Source organism: Neoarius graeffei, chromosome 16 (assembly GCF_027579695.1).
Source record: "Neoarius graeffei isolate fNeoGra1 chromosome 16, fNeoGra1.pri, whole genome shotgun sequence".
In the NCBI taxonomy this organism is placed as follows: domain Eukaryota; kingdom Metazoa; phylum Chordata; class Actinopteri; order Siluriformes; family Ariidae; genus Neoarius; species Neoarius graeffei.
In genome coordinates this window covers 34,731,254-34,752,532 of record NC_083584.1, presented here as the reverse complement: position 1 = coordinate 34,752,532, position 21,279 = coordinate 34,731,254, and the positions used below count along the sequence as shown (strand labels likewise).

At 41.4% G+C, this 21,279-nt stretch overlaps 2 protein-coding genes across 2 annotated transcripts; both read right to left on the bottom strand.

Moving 5' to 3' along the window:
* Nucleotides 1-6,816: 6,816 nt before the first annotated feature.
* On the bottom strand, nucleotides 6,817-8,726 carry smim12 (small integral membrane protein 12). Its single transcript, XM_060942824.1, has 2 exons — nucleotides 8,650-8,726; nucleotides 6,817-8,216 (listed from the first exon to the last, which is right to left on the bottom strand). The coding sequence occupies exon 2, from the start codon at nucleotides 8,185-8,187 to the stop codon at nucleotides 7,912-7,914; it is 276 nt and encodes a 91-aa protein (XP_060798807.1). The 5' UTR covers nucleotides 8,188-8,216; nucleotides 8,650-8,726; the 3' UTR covers nucleotides 6,817-7,911.
* A 1,375-nt stretch (nucleotides 8,727-10,101) lies between these two features.
* On the bottom strand, nucleotides 10,102-20,020 carry pef1 (penta-EF-hand domain containing 1). Its single transcript, XM_060942823.1, has 5 exons — nucleotides 19,944-20,020; nucleotides 19,228-19,531; nucleotides 17,463-17,618; nucleotides 17,135-17,278; nucleotides 10,102-10,527 (listed from the first exon to the last, which is right to left on the bottom strand). The coding sequence occupies exons 1-5, from the start codon at nucleotides 19,959-19,961 to the stop codon at nucleotides 10,298-10,300; spliced, it is 852 nt and encodes a 283-aa protein (XP_060798806.1). The 5' UTR covers nucleotides 19,962-20,020; the 3' UTR covers nucleotides 10,102-10,297.
* Nucleotides 20,021-21,279: the final 1,259 nt, after the last annotated feature.

The window sequence follows — 21,279 nt, the reverse complement described above, 5'->3', positions numbered from 1 at the left end:
TGCCCAAGTGGGTCCAGTGCCACCACCCGGTGTCACTGGAGGAGGCAATCCAGATGGCAAAGAACCATTTGGCAGTGCTTCCTGGGTCAAGCGGGCACCTAGCCCCTTCTCACTCTCTCTCATCTTTCCCCCTCTTCTCCCCACTGTCTCCTGTCCCTGTACCATGGAAACAGGGGCCCAATTCCTTAGAAACCTGTTCCTCAAGCCTGAGTTCCTCCTCATTTTTCCTCACCACCTTCTCCTTCCTCTTTAATGTCTCCACTAAGTCCCTCTCTCTCTGCACAGGTGGAATTGTCCATGCCCACCCAGGACTGGGGCAAAGCCCGAGTATGTTTGCAGGAAAGTGGGTCGGTTCCAGGATCAGCATTCCCCCATGGAAGCGGGAATCCTGATCAGGCCTCCCCCTGAGCAGGAACGTACCGCGTGCCAGTGAGAATACAAGAGAGTACACATCTGCGCTTGGTGGACTCCAGTTGTAACCAGACCACAGTCCACAAAATCCTGATGCAGTGTGAGGCACTGGGAAATGCACAACTGGTGAAGGTGGTGTGTGTGCTCGGGGATATTCAGGAGTATCCGCTAATGTCCATCATGATTAAATTCTGCGGAAAAAGGATAGAGTGGAGGCAGTGGTTAATCCTCACATCACCCATCCACCAATTCTTGAGATAGCTCAAAGGTCCGCTTCATTTCCGGTACACTTGTTTTCCTTCCATTCATTATCCATAACCACTTATCCTGTGCAGGGGTGCGGACAAGCTGGAGCCTATGCCAGCTGACTATGGGGGAGAGGCAGAGTACACCCTGGACAAGTTGCCAGATCATTGCAGGGCTGACACATAGAGACAACACTTCACACTCACATTCATACCTATGGTCAATTTGGAGCCACCAGTCAGCCTAACCGGTATGTCTTTGGACTGTGGGGCAAACCGGAGCACCCGGAAGAAACCTGGGTAGACACAAGGAGAACATGCAAACTCCACACAGAAAGGCCCCCATCGGCCGCTGGGCTCGAACCCAGAACTTTCTTGCTGTGAGGCGACAGTGCCGCCCCCGCTTGCTTTCCAGCAAACTTAATTTTATTATTCACACACATATAAATAACCTACTGGTAATAAGACACAAGTGAGAATAGTCACGTGTTACCTGCTGGTTCACCCCACCTAGTCTATTTTGTCATTGAGACACATGGGGATGGGTGGTGTGACACATTATACTGCAGCCAGCCAGCAGGGGCACTCGACCTGTGGTTGCTTCATATTTTTAGAGATGTTTAGATGCTGTGTATGTTTTTTACAGTCATTGCTCCAGATCTCTCTAAAGTACAGAGCCCCCTAGGGTCAGCTGAGGGAAAAAAGAACCATGTATAAAACTGTACTCTTGGTTTCTGAACAATGCTCTCAGATTTGTAATCCCTGCCCATGGATTTACAATCCATGCCCACAGGTCTACAAACCATGAGCACAGATTTGTAAATGGCTTCTTTCTTCAAGAACAAGGAATTGATTTTGGAGTGAAAACCACAATAAATACAATGTTACCCAATGAAAGCTGTGAAATGTCCAATGCAAAACACAATACAGCATTAAATCTATCCTTAAATCTAGATACATTGGACTTACTTGGCAGATGCATTCTCCATCGATATACTCCAGTCCTTGTTCTCTGAAGAAAGTCATTTGCAAATCCATGTGCACAGTTAGCAAATTTATGGGCACAGATTACAAATCTGAGAGCATGGTTTATAAACTAAGAGTACACATGGCTTCTTTTCCCACTCAGCTGACACTCTGTACTAAAGTCATATTCTGCATAGAAATCCCAATCCACAACTTTACAGGGTCAAAAGGACACTGACGGAACCCTAGGGATTTTTCCTAAGAGAAATGGAAGTCATTACTCCAAACATCTAGTTCAGAGAAGGACAGTACAGAAAGATGTGGGAACTGAACCATGTGACCCATGGGAACGGGAAGGACTTTTCGCGTTGCTCAATTGTTTTTTTTTTTTGTGTGTGTGTCTGATGGGAATTTAATTGTGCCGGCATTGTGCAGTGGGTCGGTACACATCCTGGTTAAAGAGGCCAGAGAAGAGAAGGCTGGTGGGGTTGCTCCCTCTTCCCATTTCTCAAGAACAATGGAGCCGTGTGCCCGCTGGGACGATCGTTCTTCAGTGCCAAAGTCTCCGTGTCCTATTACCTGTACTTTTTCTCACTCTCACTCACTCACACACACACTCTATCTCACGAAATGATGGATGAACTCGTTATTTGCTAATACAGTGTTCTACTGCTATTATTTTGAATACTATTCTAAGATATCCTGATACAACCAAATCTATGAATATATCCTGTACTTGTGTAAGAAGTAAAACACAACATAGCATTCTCTTATAAAGAAACAACCAAGAACTGAGTGATGTAATGCTAAAATACACTGAAATTGGTTATTTTCCAATAAGAGTTCATTCATTCATTATCTCTAGCCGCTTTATCCTTCTACAGGGTCGCAGGCAAGCTGGAGCCTATCCCAGCTGACTACGGGCGAAAGGCGGGGTACACCCTGGACAAGTCGCCAGGTCATCACAGGGCTGACACATAGACACAGACAACCATTCACACTCACATTCACACCTACAGTCAATTTAGAGTCACCAGTTAACCTAACCTGCATGTCTTTGGACTGTGGGGGAAACCGGAGCACCCGGAGAAAACCCACGCGGACACGGGGAGAACATGCAAACTCCGCACAGAAAGGCCCTCGCCGGCCCCGGGGCTCAAACCCAGGACCTTCTTGCTGTGAGGCGACAGCGCTAACCACTACACCACCGTGCCGCCCCAATAAGAGTTCATTTTCTAAAATAAATGTCTTCTTCCAGAAAACTTCTTATCAAACATTGTTTTTCTTTGTTAAATAAGAGCACAGTTTTTAATTATCTTTATTATTCTATCCATCCATTTTGGTATATCACTACAGTGACGTGGCCGCTCTGACGGCTTCAGCCATCAAAGTCTCTAGGGAACATTACAGTAGTGGTTTCCCGTTGCCTTCTAATGAATTATTATAGAGGTTTTCTCCTCTCAACCATTCACACACACACATTCACACCTATAGACAATTTAGAGCCACCAATTAGCCTAACCTGCATGACTTTGGACTGTGGGGGAAACCGGAGCACCCGGAGGAAACCCACGCAGACACGGGGAGAACATGCAAACTCCACACAAAAAGACCCTCCGCTAACCGCTGGGCTCGAATCCAAAACCTTCTTGCTGTGAGGCGACAGTGATGACCACTACACCACCATGCCACCCATCCTTATTATTAGGCTTATGTTTATTATGGGTTTTGTCTGCCATACATCCTCATGAACAGTTTATGACAAAGGATTAGAACAAGCATATTAGCATAAGCCAATCAAAACAGAGAATTCAGTAGCGCATTCAATTGTGCTGTGGTTAAGTACTTTTCTACCACTATTTCTCATATAACTTTGGTGTAAAGAGCACTGATAACTTTCCAAAAGTAAAAATGCGCTTAAAGTTCAATGACTCAAACTGGTTGCTCTGTGGGGTTTGGAAATCACTGAACATTGTTTTTAAAACCACAATCAGGATGTTTTGAGATTCATCTCTATTTTGGGCTTTTGGCATGACTGTTGCCATTTTTTCCTGCTTTCTCATAATAGACTGGGAGCAAAAATACATAAATTAATAAATAAATAAATAGTATCATCATAATGGATGTGTTTATTCTGAACATTGTTGGTTTTGGTCCACAAGTTGATTTTCAGGGATTTTTTTTTTTTAATTTTTAAACCAAAGTCCTGTTTGCTGTGATTGTATTTACACAAACTATAACAGGACCATAAGATACTGTTGTCATGTTGCTTGTTCGGGGCTGGATCAAAAAAACATAAGATATGAGCTATGATTAGACAGCTCTAGTAAAACCTGTGACTGGTGCTTTTATCTTGAACAGTGTGATATTTCTTAGAAACATTATATGTGGACACATACAGTACCAGTCAAATGTTTGGACACACCTTCTAATTCAATAATTTTTCTTTAATTTTATTAATTAAAAGACACATCATGTCTTAAAGTAATGATGGCTGTCGGTTCTCTTTACTTAGTTTAGTGGTTCTTGACATAATATGGATTACAACCCCGATTCCAAAAAAGTTGGGACAAAGTACAAATTGTAAATAAAAACGGAATGCAATGATGTGGAAGTTTCAAAATTCCATATTTTATTCAGAATAGAACATAGATGACATATCAAATGTTTAAACTGAGAAAATGTATCATTTAAAGAGAAAAATTAGGTGATTTTAAATTTCATGACAACACCACATCTCAAAAAAGTTGGGACAAGGCCATGTTTACCACTGTGAGACATCCCCTTTTCTCTTTACAGCAGTCTGTAAACGTCTGGGGACTGAGGAGACAAGTTGCTCAAGTTTAGGGATAGGAATGTTAACCCATTCTTGTCTAATGTAGGATTCTAGTTGCTCAACTGTCTTAGGTCTTTTTTGTCGTATCTTCCGTTTTATGATGCGCCAAATGTTTTCTATGGGTGAAAGATCTGGACTGCAGGCTGGCCAATTCAGTACCCGGACCCTTCTTCTACACAGCCATGATGCTGCAATTGATGCAATATGTGGTTTGGCATTGTCATGTTGGAAAATGCAAGGTCTTCCCTGAAAGAGATGTCGTCTGGATAGGAGCATATGCTGCTCTAGAACCTGGATATACCTTTCAGCATTGATGGTGTCTTTCCAGATGTGTAAGCTGCCCATGCCACATGCACTAATGCAACCCCATACCATCAGAGATGCAGGCTTCTGAACTGAGCGCTGATAACAACTTGGGTCGTCCTTCTCCTCTTTAGTCCGAATGACACGGCGTCCCTGATTTCCATAAAGAACTTCAAATTTTGATCAGCTGACCACAGAACAGTTTTCCACTTTGCCACAGTCCATTTTAAATGAGCCTTGGCCCAGAGAAGACGTCTGCGCTTCTGGATCATGTTTAGATACGGCTTCTTCTTTGAACTATAGAGTTTTAGCTGGCAACGGCGGATAGCACGGTGAATTGTGTTCACAGATAATGTTCTCTGGAAATATTCCTGAGCCCATTTTGTGATTTCCAATACAGAAGCATGCCTGTATGTGATGCAGTGCCGTCTAAGGGCCCGAAAATCACGGGCACCCAGTATGGTTTTCCGGCCTTGACCCTTACGCACAGAGATTCTTCCAGATTCTCTGAATCTTTTGATGATATTATGCATTGTAGATGATATGTTCAAACGCTTCGCAATTTTACACTGTCGAACTCCTTTCTGATATTGCTCCACTATTTGTCGGCGCAGAATTAGGGGGATTGGTGACCCTCTTCCCACCTTTACTTCTGAGAGCCGCTGCCACTCTCTTTTTATAACCAGTCATGTTAATGACCTATTGCCAACTGACCTAATGAGTTGCAATTTGGTCCTCCAGGTGTTCATTTTTTTGTACCTTTAACTTTTGCAGCCTCTTATTGCCCCTGCCCCAACTGTTTTGAGATGTGCTGCTGTCATGAAATTTCAAATGACCCAATATTTGGCATGAAATTTCAAAATGTCTCACTTTCGACATTGATATGTTGTCTATGTTCTATTGTGAATACAATATCAGCTTTTGAGATTTGTAAATTATTGCATTCAGTTTTTATTTAGTTTGTACTTTGTCCCAACTTTTTTGGAATCGGGGTTGTATTCAGATTTTTCTATTCCATTCACAAAATATTTTTTTGCAGTTTGTTGTAAATATCCACGACATATTACAATATCAGTAGACATTTTATATTTTGGTTCGAGGAATGATATGCGACTTTTGACCTGGATTTTCATGTGGTTACAATGTCTATTGCCTGTTGACATTTATTGGTAAACTACAAAACTAGAAATTAATACAAACAAGCGATTAAAAAAATGTGATCTAAGAAAATACGAAAAGTGGGTAGAAAGTGGAACAAAAAGGTTTTCTGACACAGCTTAAACATTCAGTTCATTTGTTTACAAACATTAGAATTACTTCATTTACATAAGCACTGGCATATAAAAATTTATATATTTAAATAAAAACTGTTTTGCTAACTTAATACTACATACTGATTTTTAAAAAAAAAATAATTATCTGGGTGTCAATACTTGTGGAACGGTGTCACGTGATCTGATACGCTAAGTGATCGGGAATCACCCCCCCCCAGTGGAAGTTTGAGTAATTATTCATGCAAAATGTACAGACTGAAAAGTCTTTTCGACTTTTGCAATGGCCAAAAGATTGTTACAGTGTCGATAACTGTAGCCGCCGCTCTAGTGCATGTTTATTTGAACTTGTCAAAAACCTGGGGGGGGGGAGAACACCTTAAAAGCAGATACAGAACACCACTAAACAATAAACGAAGTATCTTTACATAGTGCTAACACGATCTGTGGTCAAATTCTGTTATGTTAGGGAAAAATAATACACCCTGAACAATTTGCATATTAATCTTCATAATTAGCATGTGATCAATTAACATCGCAGATTTAGCCAGTTTAAAAAAAAAAAAAAAACCACTTCATTTTAGTTGATCTTTGATCTATATTCACTTTAACAGTTTCCTATATGACCCACAATGCTGTTGCTGATGAAGGTGCCAGTGTAAGTTAGCATTTGGTTCATAATATGATGCACTGCCACAGCAGTTAACCACCAACTTCTCACAGAAATATACAAATACAGCACCAACCCACAGATTAGTCCCAGAATCACTAAACACATCAGAAATATTTTAATATCAACATTTAATTGGTTTCACGTTGGAGTTTTCCTTTAGTCCAATATATGAACACTAGAATAAAGTGACAGTTGATGTTAACTAAACCGGTCACACACAACTTCAAGACCAAGCTGATGTATGTCCTTGCACAGGTAGAAGTGATGAATGATACAAAGTGGTACTAATACAGAACTGTAATAAAAGCAATTCCCACACCGCACTCTAAACAACTCTGACCAATTTTGTAATCCCTTTTGTTCTGCATCACATCCACACTTTCAGTTCAGTCACACATTATACAAGAGGCCTTTCTTTCATGCTCTGTCTTAAACAGTCAGTGAAAAGGAGATATACAGAAGCTTCTGAACAGTCATGTGCCTGGGGAACTTCACCAGTCTTTTTCCCGTGAGAGAACATTACAGAGCAGGGCATAATCATGCCAAACTTTGTCCTGGATATTTTCCCTGCTCGAACACACCCACTTTAATTCAGGAAGGGCCGTTAAGTAGTTGATTACCAGAGCAAGTGTTCGAGTACTCAAAAATGTACAAGACCAGGGTTGGAAACCTGTGATGTAAAGAATCACAGGATGATGCTGCAGATGGCTGCGTTGGTGCACATTATGAACTGCAATTTTGCACATTTCAAGGTCATGTCATACATCTCCACTGTGTGAACCATTATTGTATATTCTAGCTCACACTGTACAACAGCATGGTTATTGACTTAGCCCACTACACACATTCTTCCTCTCACACACTTGTCTTCTCCATAGTCATGTGACTTTTTGCTGCACATTCCAAATATACTGTACATCTTGGACTTCAAAAACTCCTGCACATACCTCTTAAATTATGTCCACTTTTCAAATGTGTATATTTCAATGTGAATCTTTGCTAAATTTTAACTAATCAAACACCAAATCAAATTCCTTGGATGTGAGAATGCACCAGCAATAAACTTGATACGTTTCTGATGTAGGCTAATAGATTGTAGAGTGACGCAGAATCGTGGACTCGCATTGTACACAATGACATGTCTTTACATACAGCATATTAACCAGCATGAGTCATCTCTTTGGGGGAAAAGTGACATGACGCTAGCTAGCTTTTCTCAGGCCGGTTCTTTTCCAGTACCGCCCGGGGGGTGAACTCCAGTTTGTCCTTCAGACTGAGGACTTGCGTGCTGTCTCGGCCCACCAGCTCCTCGAGTTTCCGGTCCTCTCGAAGCTCTGCGATACCCTTCTCTTCTCGTGGGGGTTTGGGAGGCCCCCGGATGAACCACTCCAGGTGATAGCCCACGGCCCCCACTACGAAGGCCACAGGGAAGGTCACATAGGGCGCGTAAGTGCGCACAGTGGCCCATACGACCGGCCACATGGTGGCACAAACAGCCCAAATTTAAAAGTCTAAAAGATAGATAGATAAATAAATAAAAAATATGCAAATTAAAAGGCTGTGCGACAAAGTTAGCTGTAATCATTATACCTGTAACAACAACACATACAAGGTTAACTATGGGTTCACTGTTGCTAGCAACATTTTACATTATACTGCATTTTCTCGCATTATCATTGACTGACCCTGTGTAAATTCACCTTTTGTTCTCTTATCTTCACCAATGATTTTATAAACTTTATATAGGCATTCGAGTGAAAAGGTTCAAAGGTCTGAAGCTACAATGATGGCGCTAACCACAACCCCTTCACTACTGAGTAGCGTTTTGCGGGAAGAGCGTGACATTGCAAACATACTTCACGTGACTCGTTTAATCAAGGCACAACCACATGCAATACGATTATTAAAGATGTATTTAGAAAAACAAACAGTGAATTACTTTACCAACTAGTCGTGCTTCAGAACAACTCGTACATTCTTCCAAGAAGTCACATCAAAATCCACTTCCGGTTTTTTTTTTTGTACCGTCTCTATTATGGACGTAACTTAACGTAGTGTATTATCATTGGCTTAAAATACCGTCAGTCTCAGCGCGTTGCTATGACGACAGCATACAGTTAAATGGCGACATCTAGCGTTCACCCTGTGCAGTAATTCTTCCGATTGCCTTTTTGCTCTGTTATTTAATTTAAAAAGTGTTTTAAATAATGCCTTAATATTGTGCTTTCTATTCTTGCCCTTTCCATCTCCAGGGTACATTAATCTATTCAATTCAAGAGATCTGTCAATGGAGCTAAGAACTCTAACAAATAATTTTGAGAATGGTAAATGACCTCCTGGATATGCTTCACTGAGCCCAGAGGGTTCCTGGGCCCTACTGTAAGAACCACTGTTGTGTACCTTTTGTATTTTTCACTTACAAGAGATGACATGATAGGACCAAAAAAAAAACCCCAACACCCTTTATTTTCTATAGCAAGATGCTGAAAAAGATATTGACTGTTACATTACAAACTTCTGATACTTCCATCTTTGTCAGAAGATCCATTTTCTACTTTTTCAATCCATCTTTTCAAATAGATTGGAAAAGATGCAGTATTGTTTGGGACGGAGTACTAAAACAAATATTACTGTTTACCCAGGGCGGCATGGTGGCTAGCACTGTCGCCTCACAGCAAGAAGGTTCTGGGTTCGAGCCCCGTGGCCGGCGAGGGCCTTTCTGTGTGGAGTTTGCATGTTCTCCCCGTGTCCACGTGGGTTTCCTCCAGGTGCTCCAGTTTCCCCCACAGTCCAAAGACATGCAGGTTAGGTTAATTGGTGGCTCTAAATTGACCGGAGATGTGAATGGTTGTTTGTCTCTATGTGTTCGCCCTGTGATGACCTGGCGACTTGTCCAGGGTGTACCCCACCTCTTGCCCATAGTCAGCTGGGATAGGCTCCAGCTTGCCTGCGACCCTGTAGAACAGGATAAGCGGCTACAGATAATGAATGGATGGATACTGTTTAGCCAGTTTTCAATAAATTATCAGAACTTTAAAGACCCAACTCACTCATGCAAACTTTGTCAAATGCTATTTACACTTCCTCTGGATTGAAGCCTTCCATCTATTATAATAAACCAATCTTTCACTGCACCATATCAATTACTGTATTGAGTTGAAGTAGTATAACGACTTTATATTTACCAGTAACATAAAAACTAAAAGTAGTATTACCTGAATGCAGTTACAATATCAAATAAGAGTTTATAAAATAAAGCCCCACAAAATACATGATTGGCAGCAGATATAATAATGCAAGTTCACTCCCTGAGTGAGCTAGTTCTACTCCAAACTACTTTTTTAGGTATTACGTACACAATTATGGCACAGGTAACTAAATAATACTTGCTAGCTGTTCCTTCAACATACACTTTAATATTGAAACAAGCAACAAGCAAAGCAAGCAGTAGGAGTTCATGGTGAGAGGTAAACTGCAGTGAAAGGCACAGTTACTAGGGAACATCTGGAGTGTCCGCTGGTCTTTGGCATGAAAAAGCAGTCATCCTTTACCAGTGAATGGATCAAACTGCCATCTGATGGAATGCAAATCTTCACATGAGCCGTGTAATGGCGCAGGAGAGAAAGTCCTCATAACTCATGCGGACGCTGCCGGTCATGCCAGTGTCCTTCTCACGGAAGGCCTGGGTCATGCTTTGCAGTTGAGTGCACACCTGGATGAAGGAATCAAGCTGGAGGGCATTACTCACACCACGGCTACGGTAGCGGTTCAGTAGGTTCTGAATGAACTGTGGGCTCAGGTTGTAACCCAGCTGAGACAGCGCTGAGGGAAGAAATGAGATTCATATGATGGTCATATAAACATGGCTGAATAATAAATGAAGATGAAAATACAGAGCACAGGAAGGCTCATCAAAATTTGACATTTGCAGAACTTAGTTATCATAATTGTACAGAAGGCACATTCAGAAAGGGAAAATGAGAGATTCTCTTTACTGTCTGTCATTATGGAGATATTATGCAGCCTCAATGTATACTGTTTGTTTAAATTTATAGCAGGTTTAGCCATTACAACAAGACAGTCATCACTATCCCCCACCACGAGCGTTTTATGAAGACCTCTTAACACTTACGTCCTTATAAGCCCATTGCTTTAATATTGACTTATGATGTCGTAAGTGCTATGATACCTTCATAAAATGCTACCCAGTATTTTTCAGTAGTATGAGCGCGCAAAGCTTCATTGATGTAGCTTATGTAGTTTCTAACAAAACTTGTCCAGATTGAAATGGATGAACGGACAGAAGGACTCCGCTCCTATATCCCCCTGCACACTTCGTGGCAGGGGATAATAATAACGATACTGCGAAAACCTGCAATGTGTAAATAAGCACTCTGACACACCAGATTTTTGTGTTCTGTATGCATTTAGACAGATCATACAGGTTCACATCATAAATACTTTGATAAATAATGCCATTACCACGATTTGAAAATATAAGTTTGGTCAAATGAATGCAGGCCAGTGTTTAACTTTAATTCATCACTGGTTTACTAACCACTGTATAAAAGCCTCATAAGAAATAATCATCAAGGAAAGTGATGGAAAAAAAAAACCCAAAAACAAAACAACAACCGGTAGCATACTTATATAAATGCCTATACACAAAGCTAGTCACAAGTATTAGAAAAATGGCTTTAAACTATGAATCTCATAATGGATAGATTTAGTCAATAAAATCTGTTGCTAAAGTCATGCTATTATACTGGTCTTCTCTTTAAATCAACAGCATATGTAAGAAATACTGTATGTTAGACAGCTTTCAATGACTTTAGACAAGACTAAATGCACTCTCTTTGGACAGCAAGGTCACACAATCTATCATAATCTAATAAAGTAAAACATCATAGAAAGGAATAACACGTCAGAAAAATTGTTCAGGAAAATCATAAAACGAAGAGAAAAATAAACTGAGGAAAATGTATTATGATGTTTTATTTTCTACTACAGTCTGAAAGGTAATGGAGTCCGCCATTAGTAAAGTGACCATTACTGCACGAATGTAGGCCACCTTAGTGTTAGGTCATGGTAGCAGGCAGATAATTCCAGAAACATTCCAGAAATATTAATGCTTGCCCTATACATCCTTGAAGTCAGAAAACATTAACTAGCTACCCGATGAAAATGATAAAGTGAAATATGTTGAATTACTTCACCTATCTCTCCATCTCTGAATTTTATTCACGAATCTGGGATGCTGATTTTGGGAAGATATTAATATCTTATTTGGATTTACACTAAAAGTGGGCATGATGTATACCAGATTTATTTATGTGAATGCTACCAGTATGAAATACTGGAAAATAGGAAAAAGTAGTCAGTCATTTTTAATTCATAACCTACAACCCACCATCTCAACTTTTTTCTGATGTTATGTTGAAATTGAAATTAAAACTGAAAATAATGACTTGTAAATTATCTTTGCCCTGTATCGCACTCAACAAAATAAACCAGCACATTGTTTTACCTCATGAATTTTATTCATCTCATTATTTCTAGCCGCTTTATCCTGTTCTATAGGGTCGCAGGCAAGCTGACTACGGGCGAAAGGCGGGGTACACCCTGGACAAGTCGCCAGGTCATCACAGGGCTGACACATAGACACAGACAACCATTCACACTCACATTCACACCTACGCTCAATTTAGAGTCACCAGTTAACCTAACCTGCATGTCTTTGGACTGTGGGGGAAACCGGAGCACCCGGAGGAAACCCACGCGGACACGGGGAGAACATGCAAACTCCGCACAGAAAGGCCCTCGCCGGCCACGGTGCTCAAACCCGGACCTTCTTGCTGTGAGGCGACAGCGGTAACCACTACACCACCGTGCCGCCCATGAATTTTATTGTTTTTCAAAATAAATATCTGATGAAGACACCAAGTGATGAAGTCTTTCAGGTGTTATTTTGTCCCATTTTTCCTGCCAACAGGTCTTAAAGCTCATAGGCAACAGTTGTAATTTTATACACATTTGAAACTTTATATGTTAAAAAACCCTCTGTAATTTTCTTCTGGTCCCAAGAAGTATCGTTAATAAGTTATAATTAAAATAAGTTAGTGCGGATCGTGGCGAATTTCTGTCGGCTATTTTCGTGACCACTCGGCACGTGATGTCATTTAAGACAAACAAACTGCTTGAGTCCACTTCCGTTTACTTACATTGCCGTTCGGCTTGAGTGCAGACGTGCGTTCGGGAATTTCCAAAGAAAAACCATGCCTTATTGTTGTGCAGTGAAATGTAACAACGGGCCCGGGTCAGGAAGAAGTTTTTACCTTTTTCCGAGAGAGGAGAAGACGCAGAGAGAGTGGGTTGGCTTTTTCCAGAAGAAGAGAAGAGGTGGAGTGAGAGGGCTGGCTTTTTTTGAAAAAGGAGAAGAGGCGGAGCAAGAGGGTTGACCTTTTCCGAAAAAAGGAGAAGAGGCGAAGCGAGAGGGTTGACTTTTTCCGAAAAAAGGAGAAGAGGCAGAGCGAGAGGGTTGGCTTTTTCCTTAAGAAGAGACGAGGCAGAGAGAGTGGATTGTGTGCGTGAAGCCAGAGAGTTGTTTTTTTTTTCCGGAAGAGGAGTTGAGGCGGAGAGAGTGGATTGTGCACGTGAAGCCATTGGGTTGGCTTTTTCCGGAAGAGGAGGAGAGAGTGGATTGTGTGCGTGAAACAAAATCAGGCAGTCAAAGAAGAAACGGACCAGCAATGCTCAAGCAAAATGGAGAAGATTGGAGGTAAACATTTTTACTTTTGCTTGCAATTGACAAGTCAAGAATCCTGAGGGATCCTGTACAATCATTGTGGAAATGAGACAAAGGGATATTTCCTTGCTTAGAGTAGATTAGATAAAACTTTATTGACCTAATCTAATCTACTCTAAGCAAGGAAATATCCCTTTGTCTCATTTCCACAATGACTGTACAGGATCCCTCAGGATCCTGAGTAGACTATAAATAGTATAATGCCGCGGATGGCAGGCTAATGTGACCTACCAGCGCACTGTCAAGTAATCGTTACCTATATCCACTAGGGAGGGCGGTTTAATTATTCTTCAAAAGGGCTCTTATTTAGTATTACGACAAAAGTAGGAATTTATCATAACTACCAGGATAAATTGTTTGGGCGCAGGTCTTGTTGAAGTCTGGGGTCACCGCGATCAGAGTCGGCTGAGTCGCTGTCCGATTCCGAGGCCGCACGGTCAAACCAGTGAGCCACATTCACCGATTGCTTCGCAACGGCCAAAGGTTCATACATATATGGTTTCACCTCTCGATATTTAATTTGGAGAGTTCCTGCTTCAAAATCGCCATCAGACATTTTACACAACCTCTCACGATCAAAGTCTGTACACGTGTGCTCGGTTCGCAGGTAAACACAGAACTGCTCCCAGTCTGTTTGCCTTAAATGACATCACGACGACGGTCCCCTGGCGGTGAAAGTGTGCATAAGTGAGATGTAAACAAACCTTCGGAAATTGGGCAAAACAGTATATTTTAACCATTTTATTCAATTTTAGGGTGCAAATTAGACACTAAGAAGATTGAATTCGCTTTTTGGGTCATTCTTCTAGACAATAAAGTTGATATTCTATGTTTCACCTCCGACCGTTGCCCATGACCTTTAAGGTGTGCAACAGTACGGGGTCTTCATCGTCATTTTTCCTTTCATAATTTGCCACATGTTCTCTATTGGGGACAGTCACCCTCTTCTTCTGGAGCCACGTCTTCATAATGTGTACAGAATGTGGCTTTGCACTGTCTGGAAAAAAAAAAAAGTGTTCTAAAGGCAGCATCTGTTGCTTTAAAATTTCACTGGACTTTTCTGGATTAATGCTGCCATCACAGAAGTGCAAGTTACCTTAGCCAAGGGCACGGACAACCCCATACCATGGCAGACGCTGGCTTTTGGACTTGCTGCTGTTAACAGTCTGGCCGGTCGTTTCATCTTTGGCTCGAAGCACATGGAATCCATTTCTTCATCTCATCTCATTATCTCTAGCCGCTTTATCCTTCTACAGGGTCGCAGGCAAGCTGGAGCCTATCCCAGCTGACTACGGGCGAAAGGCGGGGTACACCCTGGACAAGTCGCCAGGTCATCACAGGGCTGACACATAGACACAGACAACTATTCACACTCACATTCACACCTACGGTCAATTTAGAGTCACCAGTTAACCTAACCTGCATGTCTTTGGACTGTGGGGGAAACCGGAGCACCCGGAGGAAACCCACGCGGACACAGGGAGAACATGCAAACTCCACACAGAAAGGCCCTCGCCGGCCACGGGGCTCGAACCCGGAACTTCTTGCTGTGAGGCGACAGCGCTAACCACTACACCACCGTGCTGCCCCGAATCCATTTCTTATTTAAAAAAAAAAAAAAGACCTGGAATACTGATTCGTCTGACTACAATACATGTTTCCACTGTGTGATGGTCCATCCCAGATGCCCCTAAGCCCAGAGAAGTCAACGGTGCCCCTGGGCACAATTAACATAAAGCTTCCTTCTTGCACAATAAAGTTTTAACTGAGTAACTACTTATTGTAGTTCTTGACAAAGGTTTGCCAACATCCTGAGCCCATGTGGATATATCATCTACAGATGAATGATGGTTCTTGATGCAGTGCGGTCTGAGGGATCAGAGATCACCGGTGTTCAGCTTAGGTCTGTGCCCTTGCCCTTTACACACTGAAATTCCTCCAGATCCCTTGAACTGTTTCATGATATTATGCACCACAGAGGGTGAAATATCCAAATCCCTTCATATCTGTCTTTGAGGAACATTGTTTTTAAACATTTCAATCATTTTCTCACGCATTTGTTGACAAACTGGAGATCCTCAGCCCATCTTCGCCCCTCAAAGACTAGGCCTTTCCTGGATATTGATTTTGTACCAAATCACGATTCCAGTTACCTTCTGACATCACCTGTTTCAAATTACATCATGATTTAATTGTTTTACCTCATTACTATCCCTAAATTGTCCCTGTTCCAACTTTTTTTGGAATGTATTTCAGGCCTCAAATGCAGGAATGGATGAATACTAGCAAATGAAATGAAGCTAACCAGACATAACATGAAATATTTTGAGTTCATCCTGTCTGCAATGAAATACAAGTCAAAGTAAACTTAGAAATCACTGTTGGCTTTTTTTTTCTTTTTAATTTGCATTTCCATACCATCCCAACTTTTGTGGAAATTTCTGGAAAGCTTATCTTCTACCTAACATGACTGAGTAAGCAAGCAAACCATGTTTCAAAGCAAACAGTTTCTCAACTCAAGAAAATGTTAATGAGAGTTGACAACAATAGCCATCGAATAATATTTTATCAGATTTACTTCAGATTTTGCGTTTGCTACATCTCATCTCATTATCTCTAGCCGCTTTATCCTGTCCTACAGGGTTGCAGGCAAGCTGGAGCCTATCCCAGCTGACTACGGGCGAAAGGCGGGGTACACCCTGGACAAGTCGCCAGGTCATCACAGGGCTGACACATAGACACAGACAACCATTCACACTCACATTCACACCTACGGTCAATTTAGAGTCACCAGTTAACCTAACCTGCGTGTCTTTGGACTGTGGGGAAAACCGGAGCACCTGGAGGAAACCCACACGGACACGGGGAGAACATGCAAACTCCACACAGAAAGGCCCTCGCCAGCCACGGGGCTCGAACCCGGACCTTCTTGCTGTGAGGCGACAGCGCTAACCACTACACCACCGTGCCGCCCCGCGTTTGCTACATGCTCGGGAAAATCTAAAAAAATTTGCTGGATGTACAATCAGAATCTACTATGAAGCTGAGATGCACATGCAATGTTTCTGCAAGTCTAACAGGGGTCCTGTCATTGCCATTTCACTATAATGACCAAACAATTTTCCAAGAAGTTTTTTTTGTTTGTTTGTTTAAAATATTGATAGAGAACACTCATTTAAGAACAATAAACAGGTGCAACGAACCTACAAGTTAATATTTCTTAAATTATTCTTTTTTTGGGGGCGGGGATGCAACATACTATATGGCCAAAAATTTGTGGACACCTAAACATCACAGCTATATGTACTTTTTGAACATCCCATTAGAGACTTTGTCCCCCATTGCTGTTTTAATAACCTCCAATTTTCTGGGATGTCTTTTGAAGAGGACACCACTGTTGTGCTTTTGAGGCACAGCACCATACTCTAAGGTTAAAATGTACTAGTATGTAAAACATACTCTGATGTTAAGAGTTTAAGAGCCTGTTTCAATATGTTTTAATAAGAAAATATTATTGAGTCTGGAGAACCTGTACTGTCTGATATTTCATCCCACTGAAAATAAGTCCATGAACGAGATGGCAGAGGTGCCAGGTTTTTTTTTTTTGTCCTCTGTCTGACTAACCTTGATGCAGCTCATTGCTGTTAATGGACCCTGAGCGGTCACGGTCAAACTGGTGGAATATTGCCCGCCACTGCTGCAAAAACAACCAGAGAGCTGAGAAGCCAAACATGTCAATGCGGCCAGTTTTGGTCTTGTCGAACATATCTGCAAAAGATACACTCTGTTAATAATTTTTCAGTACCTGGATTCCAATATCTGGAATGCGTCATTGCATAACTTGCTAAAATCATCCACATTCACCATTAATATGCTTAACTGATGTCATCTTCAACAACAGAAATGTGTGATCAGTAAAGAACAATATTTAAGCTGTGTAAAAGGTACTGACTGATCATCATCAGGCAGGTTTCATCATTGAATGCTGAGTTGTTGGAGTTGAGCAGGGCCTGCTTTAGCTCCTTCAGGTTGATGTAGCCACTGCGATCGGTGTCAACAGTCTGAAACCACTGATATGCCTCGGGGTTAACTCCTGGTGGGATGTTACCTGGAACAGAAAAACTATGTGAAACACAAAAAACTATAGCACTGAAAATCAGAAGTGGTATATTAAAACCTTAGCAGATACAGCACCAGAGCTGAAGCAGTATTACAGAGTAAGGAAAAATAACTCTATATAATAGGTTTACCTTTGACCTCAAATAGAAGCAGCTAATAGCATCCGTGATGCGTGTGTGTGCACACAAAAAAAACTAAACACTGTCAGGAAATTAATTAACAGTATCAGCGTCATATTGTAATGTTTCACTTTGGGACGAAACCAGATTTGCTGTAGCCTCTTGGGAACAATTACTCCGATTCTTAGACATCCAGTGATTTCGTCTCCATGGGGAATATTATTACACACTTCACATTGTTTATAAGCTCACTACAATGCGCACGCACACACACAGTTATCAAGTAAGGAATAGAAGACACAGCTGCAGTAAGCAAAAGAAACAAACTTGTCTGCAGAACCTCAGTTTGTGTGTTTTATTCACAGTCTTGGGGAAATACACATCTGGTGGAGAGGGTAGAGCAGCGTGTATGAATTTGCACTCTTTGCCTTGCCATCATCAGCCAAATCAGGCCGGATCACTAGTCACCAAAAGACTGTTCCTAAAGTCATGGGTGTGGTGATGTGATATTTTTTATGTCAAAAATAAAGGAAAAAACAAACTACTACTGTAGCAGTCTACTCTTTTAGTAGTAGACTGCTACACCCACGGTGTAAGAAGGAGAGATACCGCAGGTCATTCATACCTACTGCTGTCAGACTGTATAACACCCACAACTTGTAACGTAGCAACAATAACCTGTTTGTTGTTTAATTTGCACTACTTCATCACTACTACCTCTGCCATCTCTCATCGATGCAATTATGTGCAATAATATAGGCCCTAAACTATTTTTATGCATACTGTGTGTATATATATACAGAGTCTACCTGTAATGTGCAATTTTTCCAAGCCTCTCAATAAGGCAATTTTTCTATACTTTTTCACGGTAGATAATGCAAATAGCCCTCTGTATTTAATCCTTCGTTTGTCTAATTTTTATTTCAGTTTTATTTGTTATCTGTTTGACATTTTCTTGCTACTGTAACACATGAATTTCCCCGATGTGGGATGAATAAAGTGAACCTAATCTAATCTAATCTAATCTAAAAAAAAAAAAACAGTCCTTTAAGTGCTGGTGTTTGGCACAATTAAAACTCAGTCAGATATTGCAGAACACCACTCATGAATTGGACGACTTCTTTTCCCCCATAGCCAGTAAGAGGAACCACTGATGAAATTTTAACAGTCCATCTTTGGTGTATCTAGGGCATTTTTAAAATTGGCGGAGCCCATCCGTCTCTAAGCATGATCAATGGACAATTTAGAGAAGTCAGTTAGCCTAACTGCACGCCTTTGAACTGTGGGGGAAACTGGTGCACCTGGAGGAAACCAACACGGACACAGGGAGAACATGCAAACTCCACACAGAAAGGTCCGTCGGCCGTGAAGTTCAAACCCAGAAACTTCTTCCTGTGAGGTGACAGTGCTAACCACTGCACCCCTGTGCCACCTTAAGAATTGGACTACTGTCCTTTAAACAGATGTAAACCTTCTCACCTCCAGGCATATGCTGGCCATAGTGTCCACCCTGAGGCTGCCCATATCCTCCATAAGGGGCACCTGGGGCTTGGCCACCTCCATAAGGAGCTCCAGGGGCCCCAGGACCTCCACCATAGCCACCATAACCACCATAAGGTCCTCCGTACTGTCCTCCCGGTGCACCACCATACTGCGGACCCCTGGGTGGAGCCGGACCCCCATAGGGCCCTCCTACAGGACCACCTGGGGGTGCACCACCTCCATAGGGGTTACCTGGAGAAGGATGCTGTCGAGGAATGTTACCCCCTGCTCCTGGATAGGCCTGTGAATACAAAAGAAATCAAATCGATTTCACTGTCTTATGCATGCAGTATATTCAACACTGTTTTCAACGGATACTAGATAGTCTATAGAAAAATGCCCAGTTTATTCAACATTTCCGGTTTGTAATCAGTGATGTGCGACTTAGTTAGTCGCTGATCAGGAACCATTTTAATAATAATAATAATAATAATAATAATAATAACGCAGACTGATAAAATCGTCAGCACAAACACACACAGTAAGCTCAGAATATAGCCGACTATCTGAGTTTAAGTTTAGTTCCGGGATTTTTTTTTTTAAACGGACATGTAAAAAAAAAAAAAAACACGCTATCTACTAAAATTTAATCGACAAGAGCAGAATCTAAAGTATAATCACATAAACATTTAAAAACCCGGAAGCTACATTACCTGCCCGTAAAAACTCATTTCGCTGTATGAAGAAACTTCGGGTTGAGGGGGGACGTTTGATTTTTTTTAGTCCCGCCTCTAGAAGATGATTGGTCCGTTTTAGTGTTTGTCATGAAACGCATCCTAGTTTCTTATTTTCATTGGTTAAAATCACGGAAAAGGCTGAAACCCGGAACAATGAGTCAGACAATAGACACGCCTCAGTGGAAAGTTGTCATATTTATCAGCACGCCCTCATTCATGTTGTTTATATCAAGCTAGGCATAATATAAGTAAATTTTACATTGGTACAGTATTTATGGATACTTTCTTCCCAGTTTTGAACTTTTTTTTTTAATTTTTAGTTCGATCAGTCTTTTCGCAAACTGACGATAGATAATTCATTAATCTATAAATCTACTAATGACTGATGTGAAAACAGCACAACATGGTTTATACATGGAACCATTAGCTGCAGCAATACGGCCAATTGGACACCATCACAGGTACCAAAACATACCCATAAAATTAATCTATCTGCTTGCTTTTTCCCCCCAAAATACAGCTAATTCGTCAATATCAAAGTCAAGGCAAATTCATGTATAAAGCACATTAAAAAAACAAAACGAAAAAAGCAGTTGCCCAAAGTGCTGTACAATCATAATAACAAAATTAAATAATTTAAAAACACATAAAACACAATTTAACACAAAGGCCAAGAGACAAATATAATAATAATAATAATAATAATAATAATAATAGGCAGCACGGTTAGATTAGATTAGATAAAACTTTATTGATCCCTTTGGGAGGGTTCCCTCAGGGAAATTAAGATACCAGCAGCATCATTACAGATAAACAGAGAAAAGAAATAGAGAAAACTTCTAGATAAATTAAAATAAATTAAGTATTTACATATACAAATATAAAAGAATAAGATATGGGGGAGAGAGAAAGGGGGGAAAGGGGGGTGCAGCAGGAAAGATATTGGACTTTATGTTGCACATTGTCCGATATTGCTTATTGTCAGGCTAGGCTACTGCTCCTTCCCGTCCTCTGTCCTCCTGTTACCCCTCCTCCCCCCACAGAGGAGTTGTACAGTCTGATGGCGTGAGGGACAAAGGAGTTTTTGAGTCTGTTCATCCTGCACTTAGGAAGGAGCATTCGGTCACTGAACAGGCTCCTCTGGTTGCTGATGACGGTGTGCAGAAGGTGACTGGCATCGTCCATGATGTTCAATAGTTTGTCCATAGATCTCTTCTCTGCCACCATCACCAGAGAGTCCAGCTTCATGCCGACCACAGAGCCGGCCCACCTGATCAGTTTGTCCAGCCTGGATGTGTCCTTCTTGGATGTG

Bases quoted from the DNA above. Each gene is read 5' to 3' on its own strand.
- pef1 (XM_060942823.1), bottom strand. The intron at 17,279-17,462 runs GTCAGTACCTTT...TATCTTTTGCAG, and splicing joins AACCTGCCTGATGATGATCA to ATATGTTCGACAAGACCAAA. The intron at 10,528-17,134 runs GTTAGTCAGACA...TTCTTCCCTCAG, and splicing joins CAGCAATGAGCTGCATCAAG to CGCTGTCTCAGCTGGGTTAC.
- smim12 (XM_060942824.1), bottom strand. From the start codon at position 8,187: ATGTGGCCGGTCGTATGGGCCACTGTGCGCACTTACGCGCCCTATGTG.